The sequence below is a fragment of the Lepidothrix coronata genome, unplaced genomic scaffold (genome assembly GCF_001604755.1).
Source record: "Lepidothrix coronata isolate B3197 unplaced genomic scaffold, Lepidothrix_coronata-1.0 Scaffold10, whole genome shotgun sequence".
Classification (NCBI taxonomy): Eukaryota; Metazoa; Chordata; class Aves; order Passeriformes; family Pipridae; genus Lepidothrix; species Lepidothrix coronata.
The window spans coordinates 4,783,932-4,796,007 of record NW_016690190.1 but is presented as its reverse complement, the minus strand read 5'-3'; the positions used below and the strand labels follow the sequence as shown (position 1 = coordinate 4,796,007).

The 12,076-nt window shown below is 36.0% G+C and overlaps 1 protein-coding gene across 1 annotated transcript in view; it reads right to left on the bottom strand.

Moving 5' to 3' along the window:
* Positions 1–239: 239 nt before the first annotated feature.
* The window catches only part of MTPN (myotrophin), a 36,434-nt gene continuing 24,597 nt past the window's right edge, over positions 240–12,076 (bottom strand). Inside the window, exons 3-4 of the mRNA XM_017804879.1 lie at positions 11,194–11,277; positions 240–3,508 (exon numbers count right to left, since the gene is read on the bottom strand). Of these exons, the coding sequence (XP_017660368.1) occupies positions 3,422–3,508; positions 11,194–11,277 (171 nt within the window). The 3' untranslated portion in view covers positions 240–3,421. The remainder of the gene's footprint in view (positions 3,509–11,193; positions 11,278–12,076) is intronic.

Below are 12,076 nucleotides of genomic sequence, written 5' to 3'. Positions count from 1 at the left end.
AACCTCTTTTAAATGGATGTAATTTAAAAAAAAACCAACCCACAAAATAAACAACGACAAACAACATTATATATTTAGTTTTCAAAGCAGCTTCCAATCCACATTTTAGTCTTATAAGCACCTGAACTGTTGAATCACTGCACATGTGAGCCGGAACTTGGATCCCTTCCAGGCAAATAAAAAGTTGCAGCCCAAGGCCAATAAAACACAGGAGCAGGAAGGGAAATAAAACTCTACAGTCTCATATCGCACAATTCAAGTTTATTCCATTCATTCTTGCAACACAAACTTAAAAATACAGTATCATTTAGCATTCTGATGTCTATGAACCATGATAATGATGAACCCAACTGTGTCAAAACAGTTAACAATGGTGAAAAGAGAAAGTCAAATATCAAAATGCACAGAGCACTAATTTTTCTTCTGTCACTGCGTAGAAAGATGATTGTTTATCCATTTACAAAATATAGTTAAGACAAGTTCATTTTGAAATTTTGCATGCAACACTGCAATTGCTTGACCTAGGACACTCAATTCTTACCAGCCTCTTCTACAAATAATCAATGTTATTTTCAGTTCCATTGAACTATTGTACTCCTTTTCTCATTTGCTCCCCATTACGAAAAAGGAGCGGAGGGTACAAAATCCAAAATATAAGGTTATAAGGTTATAACTTATTCAGCACAAATTTCAAAGGAAAAGATTTAAGAACAGAGTGGATTTCCAAGCATATGCAATTCCAGTCTGATAAAGTTATTTAAGTTCTGTTTATAGAATGAAAAATAATTTACAGTTTGGTATTTTCATCTAGTTAGGACCTACTCAAAGATAGAGGAAGCCACCCATTATTTTTTCCACAAAATAGCTGACAAGAAAGGAACAAACAAACAAGCCCAGTCTCCAGACAATTACAAAAGCATAAGCTTTTATTTTTTTTTTTTAAATCCTGGGCAAAATGATTAATCACCTGTTATGTAGTGCAAAAAGCAAAAAAGTATTTCTTCTTTATAAGCCAAGCATTAAATGCCATCTTTTCACTATCTTGAAAGGCAGCTTGGGTATATATTACAGCCAAATTAAAACTTGTCTCACTGAAGTCTGTTTGCTTTTTTTTCCCCCCTAGGGTGAAGTAAGAAAAAATAAGGTGTTCCCATAATTGTAGAAAAAGGGAGGCAAAATTGCCTCAGTGAATCACCAGAAGAGTTAGTACAAAGATGATGTTTCTTTGCTCATTTAAATGAGAGTTGAAGGGAAGGGCAGGAAAGAATACAGAGGAAAAATAACCCAACGAAAAACCAAAACCACTATGGCCAGACAACTTGACACTAATCAACATAAAAAACTTGAATAATCAAGTTCTCCACATAAAAACAGATTGCAGTTTTCTAGACTAGTATTTTAACAGCTAAGTATTTAATAGCGTAATATGGAGGCAAATTGATGCCAAAGATTGTTACTTTCATAGCTGAATAAAGAGTTAAACCTATAGTCTGTGTTCACACTATTACAATGACATGACAATCCAGCACTGATCAGAGATAAGATTTAAGAGTTCTCTTATAAATAGTTATTAAAAGCATTGTTCACCAAATATTCTTGTTCTTTTAACAGCAGCTCACCAATTGATTTATCACTAATTTCCAACCCTTCTGCTCTTCCTTGCCACCCATCTCCAAGAAATAAAGAGTAATTGCACTGTACAGTTTATGGCCAGAGTTGATTGTTTTCTCCACTGCTTTTCTTATGGTATGTGTAGATGTAAATCAGTTTCTGCTCTCATTTTACAGTCTAAATGCAATGCTTTTCATAGCTGACACATTCAATCGTAATATGCAACATGATTCAAGTAAAACTAAGTCTCCATTAAATATGAGTGGTAGTCACCAGTCTACTTCTACATACCCTCTCAATTTCAACAGTAATACCAAAATAATATTGGCTACATTTGTTTAAGAATTCAGCATGAGACATTATATACATTTGTTTTCTGTATTGTGTTCGTTACCACAAAGTTTGAAATCTGTATTCCAAAAAATAGGAAGATGTATAGTTTGTGGTATACAATTTTTTGTTATAGAATCTGTTACTCGGTTTTGGGTGAAACTGCAGTCTAGTGAAAATTTTCAGGATGAAAGCCAGAAGCTCAGACATTGCTGAGGACCATAAGATGTGATGACAATCCCTACAACGTCATTAAATACCTTCCCAGCAATTATCAAGCCTGTCATAGTACTGTCACATTTACTGGCATAGTAAATCTTATCTAAAAGTCAATGGTTAATGTGGTCTGTTTGCACTGGGATCTTTCAGAACAAGCCTCATGCCTTAATGAAATTTAAGAGGTTCATTAATTCAACACTGAAACACTGATTTGAAGATATGCACAATTAAAAGGCTTTTTTCTACAGTAGTTAGAGCAAGGTAAGACTTCTACTTATACATCTTCCTTTTTCTACATCTGAACTTGGAAAGTTTACGTGTTTTCTAGAAAATTTCAGCAACAATATTCATCTGATATGAATGTCTAAGTAATTACTGTTCATTTTCCACATTTGACTTGATTATCCTTGCGTACCAAACAGCCTATAAGCTTTCACATGTGTCCAGAAATTTTATGTTGACATGGTGAGTAAAGAAATTCTATCTTGCAATCCTTTTGGAAATAATTACAGTGAAATTTTGAAGTGTCTCAAAGCAGTTACTTAAAATGTCTGTCCTGGACTAGAACAAATATTGGACAGAAAAAACTTCAAATTCAAGCATCCAAAAGTACCTTGATGCAGCTGGCAGATATTATGGAGTGTAACACCACCATGCCTCAACTGGTCTTTCCTGGTTTACTCAAGAGTCAGAAAAACATTAGTGTGACATCCAATTAGTCAATATAAAGAACAGCTCAAATAACTAGTATCAAAAGTCCTCAAAACTGCAACATAAGCTTTAGGCAGAAGAATAAAGCTACCCACTGAGAGAGAAGGGAGAAAAGCAACCCAGCCACCTACATTACTAGACTTCAGATTATGGCAGACACTTAAGAGCATGGGACTATTGTCTCCTTCACAATTAGTTTCAGGTACATAGCACAGTACTTCCATCTAAAGGAAGTACTTCCATCCATCTAGAAAATCTTAGTTCTAACCTAGGAGGCTTATAAGAGCATGGTCTGTCTTCCTTCTTCCATTTTCACTAGAAATGGGAAGGGATTGTACACTGAAAAGAAGTCCTGGAGGGACACTGTTCATAATAGTTTTCAACCCTTTCCAACCAGATTATCTTCGATACAAGCCCCTAACTAGTCTGATTCATAAAGAATTTCTCTCCCCCCAAAGTATTTAGCTGAAGAAGCTGGAAGATGCAAAGAGTGACAGACAGGCAGCAGTGTGAGGCCACAGGAGAGACATTTAAGATATCAGTCCATCCGTCACTGAAGCAGAGTCTTGATTGCCTGGTTGTCAGTGGCTTCAAAGGCAGTTAGTCCATCTGGGCCTTTCACAGTCTTATCAGCACCCTGTAAAGACATTGAGAAGGGCTGTCAATTCAGAAAGACAGGCTGTATCAGTATGAAGTGTGTCAAAACAGTTACCTACCTTGCATAATTATATTGACTAGATACAGCTTTTTAGAGCAGTGCATTGTTTTCATTCAGAGACCAAACAGACAAGATTTATGTACAAAAGTATTCATCAAACAACTAGTCTAAGTTTCCAACTTTATCATTTAGAATCAGGAGAAAAGTCACATAACTTTTGTTACACAGCAAGTTGAAAGTCCAAAATATTATCAGTTAATCTTGGGCAGAAACAGAAGAATTTTGGTTCCAGCAACTACTCTTACAAATGCAGAAAATCGGTGTTACACACTTCTATGAAATATATGGTGCAACAAGCTCTCACATGCTAAATTAGATAGATAACATCTGGAAGAGCTTACTTACTAACAAATCATACTATATTCTTTCTATATGATAAAAGACTACACTCATCTAAGATTATGCTTCTCTTCCATTTTGAAGAAAGTCCCTATTGCTACATCAGAAAAACAGCTCCACAAAATCATTCCAAGTCCTAAACTGCTCAAGTTTGTTCTGAATGAGTTATGTACACACCTAAAAGGCAACAAAACAGAGCAGGGAGGCATTGGGAGTATGCATCAGGTAGCTAAATTGCACAACAGTAAGCACAAGCACAGTGCCAGAATTATGGGATGAGAACAAAAGAAGAGAAACAGAGTGATTAACTAGTCATGTCTGCTTTGAGCACTGTGCAGTCATATTCACAGAAGGGAAAACACAGACTAAACTGTAAACAGGGTAATTAAATAAAGGGACAAAAGTTACTAGAGACTATAGGACTGATTTCAGAACAACTCTTCTCAAAGACAACATCCAAATCTTGCTTTAAAATGTGTGTATTTGCTCAATGACAGAAAACACACTTTGTCAAAAGTGTGTACAGCATAGGGTTGTCTTCAGTCTTCAGTCAATTCTCCATAGAGTAAGTACAAATCCCTTCTCAATTAGATTACAAGGAAGAAAGAGCACAGACTTACTTTTAAAGACACTCTATAGTTTAAGAACATAATGGACGTAGAATTTCCAGACCTTCTTTACTGGCTATGCACACAAAACCCCACTAAACCTCCATACATAATATCATGTCTGTTCCCAAGACAACTTTCACTTCACTGAACTTTCCACTGTAACTGTTCCTAACAGTCTAATAAGCTGGATCTGATACTATTATGATTTGCTGTCAATACTACTTTTCACAGTATAGGATATTTCCCTCTCTGAAACTTCTATTGCCTTTACTTGCAAGTATTGAACCTGTCATTCTAAAAAGGTGGTTTTGCAGTGGCTTTTAAGGTAGCATTGCCCATCTTGTGGTCCGCTGTCCAAACCAATCCTGTTGGAGCTGTTCATCTTCTTTATATCCCCTAGAGACACTCAGTGCAAGATATGAGCTCAAGCAGACTGCTTTATTTGGTGGCAGTTACCTGTGGGTAACTGCTATCAAGGAAAAAGCTTGGGAAAAACAAAAATGTCTCAAGAACTCTAGTTTAAAAAAAAAAAAAAAAATCAGAGAGGGATATTCATAAATGTAGCAACATCTTCCATGCAGCTTATTTCCCCCAGTACCTTTCAGGTAGTGGAATACAGACATAGATTTTTGAATATATGCAATGGATTCACTGCAGTGAGAGGAGCAATTGAATATTTATCTCTCTCCTAACACTATGTAACATCCTTGACCCAAACAACTCCCAACATGCTGCAACATCACTGTCCTGTGGAGTATGAACAGGAGCTGAATCGGCCTATTCCCAAATAGTGGTGTTAGTCATTGCACACACACACTTAGGCTGAAACCACTGAAAGCTATTGCTTATGAAATATTTATTTTTCCCTGAAAAAACACCCTGAGAGATTTAACAGGTATTCAACACTTATCTTAGTTGTCCAGGGAGAAGAAAGCCAACCATGAGAGTAGTAATGCCTTCTCTGGCAGGTGTTGATTAATCCTGCTGCTCTAGATAGCAGTCAGATTAGAATCCATGTGGAAATCAAGAGGGCTTCAAAGCTGTGCTTTGATGTTAAGCTCAGAAAACCTGAAGGAACTTCAACTTGAAGAAAAGTGGAACTATGCAGTAACTGACCTGCCAGAGTTTAAAGAACTTTAATTTATAAAACTCTCCAGTAATGTATCAGCATTTAGGGTACAAAAGATAAAACTGTTAACTGAAGTAACTTTAAAGAGAGCTTTAATTTCAATACAGGACTGCTTTCCTCCCTTGTGCACCTTTGTACTTCAGGAAAGTTACAGACATGCAAGACCTGAGTTTCTAAAACAGTTTTACTGAATGTAGGTTAAGAGGGTCATGACTATCTAAGGAGGACATCATTTATTACACTCCGTGTTAATAAATTAAGAGAATGGTCCATTAGCTAGACAGAAAGATTCCTGCCTAAATTCAATAGAAAGAGAAGGAAATAATAAAGTTCAGGTCAAGAGGAATTTAATTTTCAGAAGTACAACACTGCCTGGAAGCAAGTTTAATAAAAACCTCATAAAAGTACAATGATTCCACAGTATTCTCTACTTCCTCAAAGTAAAAAGTTATTAACATTTTATATTTGTGTTATGTTCTATTCTTAAAATACACATATACAAACAAATATAAACCCTCTTTCTTTGGCAGGATAATAGGAAACAATGTTTGCCCTCTTAAGCCACCAGGCAAAGCACAAATGCTAAACACGCTCCGAAGGCCGCACAAGAGCTACTGGGCTGCAATTGCAGTTCCAGAAAAAAACCCAAATAAACAAACACAAAACCACTACAGCAGCTGATAAAGGCAATGCAGAGCTGTCACCAAACCACGTGAAACCAGCAGTAGGGGCACTTAATGAAGCTGGGAGAAGACTGATTTACAGTTTGCAAGCAGCAAACTTCTAGAAGGAGTTGCCAGAAGACACAATGGAGGCTGATGCCTTCTTGTTCAAAAAGCATATAGATAAATTCATGGACAACAAATCTAGAAACACTTCTTAATAAGTGATAGATGTGTGCATCTCTAAAATCCCCAATACATCAACTAGGAATGAGGGGAATGAGCAAGCAGAAGTGGTCATACTCACAACTCTTCCCAAATGGCCTTCTTTCTACCACTGTCAGAGGAGAAAAAAGGTGCTAAATTGCTCAACTCAACAGGATATTTCTTATAACACATTTTTAGTAGCAAGCAGAGATCAAATTGCCTTAGATATCTTACAAAAAGCACAACTATTTTGAAAGTTGAAAACATTACAAGCTTCCATTAGAAGCTTTCAAAGCCATTGTCTATTTTAACATATTGGTTTCTTCTACATTAAAAACCCCATAACTTCTTACATTACAAATCAAACATCAGATTCTTAAAGAAAAACATTGAGCAACTTGAATTTTTATCTATCTATCTATCTCCTTTTCAAATAGATATCCCTTAAATCCAATGTCCCTGAAAAAGCTAAAAGCAAATCAAAATACAGTGACTGATATTACTTCAGTCTAGTTCTTTGTGCTCACTACTTTATTTGTTATTTTGCTTTGTAGAAGGCTGGCACTTAGCATGAGTAAAATAAAAACAATTCAGTTCCAACTTTGTCAAAAGCTACTAAAAATTCTTTTCCTCACTAAAAGTAAAAAAACCTTCCAATAATATTATAATTATTAAATTAATAATTTAACATTATTAATAGTAATGAAAACGCTGAATTGAACAAAATGAATATATAACACTTCTGTTTCACTTTGAAGTCACAATATTCTTGAAACAATTCTATTCTTTAAAATTACAAAGGACATTTTAATATGTTTAAAATTCCTAAAAAAATATTCAAATATTAATAAAAAGGTTTATCTACTGTAGTGTGGTAGTAAGACAAGCAGCCCTACCTTTGAACTAAAAGCTAAATTACTTTCATGTATGACAGTAAATCAGAGCAAAGGAACATTTTTCAACTGAAGCTCAGATGCTGACAGAGCAGTTTTAGGTAGCAGTCCCAAACTTCCACTCTGTGGAATGTCTACAGTATAATATTTCATGCATTTTCATTATGGTGAAAGATATACTAAGAATTTCCAAGACTCTATCTAGGCTACATCTGTATTTTAGACAGTGTGTCATCATAGCATTAATTCCATGTGTTATAAGCATTAGCTAAAACCCTCAAAATAGTCCTTTTTGAGGAGCAAAGTAACAAATTGTGCTTTAGCTTAGGAAAGCCTCATTGAAAGTTAGTTGAAATTCATTTTAAAAATTCCTGCTTTTTAAGGGACAGCAGTTTTTACAGTTGGTGTAATGGCTTCAGCTATTAATATCATCTACAGCAAATTCTGTTACTCACGTGGCATGTACATTAAAAACTTCTGTAGAGACTGAACTGCTAAAAAACAATGTGGGTCCTGCAGTACTTTTCAGGTCATACTCTTATGAGTGCAAACATTCTAATATGAGCCTCAGAAGTGTGTTTAGTGCAACTGCATGACCACCAGTATCTACAACAGATTTAAGAGAGTGCAACACAAAGTGAAACTAAATGGGATCTCAGGAGCGGGCCAGTGGCATCCTGGCCTGTTATCAGAAATAGTGTGGCCAGCAGGACCAGGGCAGTGATTATCCCCTTGTCCTTGGTACTGGTGAGGCTGCACCTCAAATCCTGTGTTCAGTTTTGGGTCCTTCACCACAGGAAAGACATTGAGGTGCTGGAGCGTGTCCAGAGAAGGGACACGCTGGTGAAGAGTCTGGAGCACAAGTCTGATGAGGAGCAGCTGAGGGAGCTGGGGGTGTTTAATCTGAATGAAAGAAGGCTCAGGGGAGACCTTATTGCTCTCTACAACTACCTGCAAGGCGGTTGTAGTGAGGTGGGTATCAGTATCTTCTCCCAGGTAACAAGTGACAGGATGAGAGGAAAAGGCCTCGAGCTGCACTAGGGAAGGTTTAGATTAGAGATCAGGAAAAGTTTCTTCATGGAAAGAGCTGTCAAGCATTGGAATAGGATGCCCAGGGAAGACATGGAATCACCAATCCCTAAAGTATTAAAAAACACGTGGATATGGCACCTGAGTACGTTGTTTAGTGGTGAACACGGTGGTGGTGCTGGGTTAATGGCTGAACCCAATAATCTTAGAGGTTTTTTCTTTTCCAAACTTACTGATTCTTTGATTCTAAGATTGCTTAAAGAACGCTCTGTGGTCACACTACATGAAAGAGTAAACAGCTTACTTTCATCAGATGAGCGAATCTTCTACAGTAACAGAATATTTACAAAAATCCTAGATGTCACCTTGACTATCCTTTTTCATATTTGGTACTTTCATTAAAGAATATTTTTTTGAATTTTACGTCTGATCAATGTTTGAAACATTTTTTGAAACACTCCTCCTCCCTTCAATAGCTCAAGAGTCTCACATGAAAGATTCACAAATGTCCCCATGATTCATACACTACAGAAGGCAATGGAGAATGTTAGCTTAAAACAATTCAATTTCCAAATTAACAACTGTTTTCAACATGGAATTATTTATATTAAATCTAATCTTAGAAGAACAGTCTCTTATTTCTTATATAATTTTAACTTGATCAAGCTGCTAACTTTTTGATATTTGTGGTATGTGAACAGACTAAGGAGATAAGCATCATTGTTCACCGGTTCTCAAAACTTGTGAAAGAACAAATATTCATTATTTGTGCTTCCTTTTTAAAAATGAGTTAATGAGATAGTTGAATTCTAGTCCAACAGTTTAAGAGAGACTGTATGACACAGGCCATGTATGTAAGAGATCAACTAACAGGGTAACTGAAGACAGCTGGAAGTAGGTATGTGTAACAATGCAGCTTCTTAGCAGTAAGTAGAAATTTAGTGTTTACAAAAGTAACAAAGAACAGCTTTGAAGAAGAAAAAAAATCTTAAAAATATTGCTCCATCATTTACAATTTAGTTCCCCTACTTACATACACTAACATAAGACATTCAACATTTGCCCTGCATTCGCAGCAATGATAAAATACACCCCACTCCAAAAGTGGAGAACATTAAGCAGTCAATAATTTTTAGGTGTTTCAGTAAGGGTTGAACTACCTGATCTCCCAGGTATCTGCTGTCAAAGAACATATGAGTAGGTTACAAACAAACTGTGACATGTTTAAACAAATGTTTACACAAGGGTCATAAGATAACTGCTTTAAGAGACAGAACAGCCTCTACATATAAGCCCTGCCTCAAACAGACTCAGCTGATGAGCAAAGTTCCAGTTTATAATATTTCATCAGCTAGCCCATGTGAATGGAAGCAATCACTTGTGGTACAACATTTAACTCTATTATCTGAAAATAAACCAGCTTTGCCAAACTATCCGATTGCAGTAACATTTTTAAAATCTCAACTAGTCCAAGTTCACTTTCTTTCAACATTCTGCAAATCTTTGTAAAACTGCCTCATCTTTAGGACTGTTGAACTTAACCAATGCCCTTCAAACTGTACCTACAGGTAAAGAGATCTATACTTTCTCACATGCTGTGTGAAAAACAGTTGGTTCAGGATGGACCTCAGTGCCTTCACTGACAGAGACTACAATGAATGCACAACCCTTTGTAGCTGCCAAACCATTTGTGTGTGAACTCAAGTTTTGAGGCATCTTATTTATTATTTGAACAACTTTTCTAGAATGGAGAACCCTTCAAAACAGAAATGGAAATAAATCAACATGGGATAAAGGATACTTTTTTTCATCATCCTAAATGAAAGATCAGTCCTCACAATAAATTTAAATAAGTTGGATGCACCATTTGAATCTTAAATTAACAGTCACAGTGTTTCTTCACAGAAAGGCATAACTAACATCAGACAAGATCAAGAAAGTTAAGAAAAGTGAAATTCATGCAGCATTAAGGCATTTCAGGAAAACTTTACCCTGGAAGTGGCATATGAAAACATTACACAGCATGATATCCTTTGGCCAAATTATTTCGGTGGGTTTATGTAATGAAAATGCACTGTTAACTTTCTCTTTTCAAAGTGAGGTGTAAGAAGAAGGAGCACATATGAATGGGGACAAAACATTGCTTGAATTAACTACTGGTTTTTAAAACCGATCACCTTTGTAATACGAATCAATATTATGAAATAATATGAAAACTGAGACAGATTAAGCTTATTCTCCCAAAGACAAAATTTAGAAGCTCCATGACAGAGAAATCTTGGCTTCCTACTTTTACTTCCCCTCCCTCTGCCAACACAGATGGGTTTTCAGTCATCTGGCAAAAGCAGAGGGAAACCACACCTCCGAGCAACTTCACAGTAGAGATTCCATCACATGAAACACTTAAACAGCTGCCAAAGCTAAATCCCACTCCTCCCTGTCTGCTGAAGGAATGCATTTTCCTTTTTTGACTGATTTGCTGTTATACTCTCTAGTTAGAGCTCAGAATACTCTTAGTGGTCACTCTTACTTTTGCTACACCACAAAAGTCCTGGAACTTTCTCCTTCAACTCTCTCTCACTATAATCAGAGTACCCTCTTTGGTTTAGGAACACAAACAGCATTGGTTTGATGCTCTGAACATATAATCCAGAGCATCACAATATTATTGAAAAGAATCAGAGTATTATATGCTTTGCTAATGGATAACTTATTCTAAATATTTGTATCTTACCTTTGACAGAAGCAATTTCACACAGGAAACGTGGCCCTCATAGACTGCTGATAGGAGTGGTGTGATATTATGTTTGTCTGGAGCCTGTAAATTGAGACAGAGTTATTTGAAGGACAATTTCACACAGCATTATAAGGTTTCACTTAACTTTTTAATTTTCTTTCATCAACAGTAGAAAGAAGTAAAAACTTAAGAATATTATCCAGAAATGCATTCCCTTAGAATTTTTTCTTCCTTTTTTGAGAAAAGTCATCATTTAAAAAACAGGTAATAGCAAGATATTTCTTCCATAAGACTTCTAGGCATCTCAGAGCTTGTCTATTATTTTAGACCAATGATGGAAACTGTGAGGTTTCAGCTGACAAATTTTGCCCAATTTAAAAACACTACTCCTAATTCTCTGATTTCACAGCCAGTCTCACTTCAGAAAACAGTTTTGGCTGTCTTCTCTCTAAACTATAGTCCTGTGAAGAATAAGAAATGGAAGAACAGAAATGTTATTTTTAACTCTCCTCCAATGAAGAACTCCCAAGGTGAACATAATCTCTCAAGACATCAAGGGAAAAAAGAAAAAAAATTAAGCCTTTCTGTTATGAACTAAAGCTAAAATGTTAAGATTAATATGTTAACTTGCAGACAAGCATTCTAAGGCACAGTATTTGAAATGTATGGTTAAAGTATTTAGGAACTTAATTTCAGGGAGAAATTCACTATTTTGAAGTGCCAATATAGCTTAGTCAAGTCTCTTCACAACAAAACCCCATTCATGTCAAGCTACAGCAAAATGACTAAGTTTGTAAAAGAAAGAAGGTCTCCAAAGCAGAAAAAAAGCACACTAATTTAAACAGTTGACCTTGGCTTGGCCAAGGATGTCTTCTGAAAT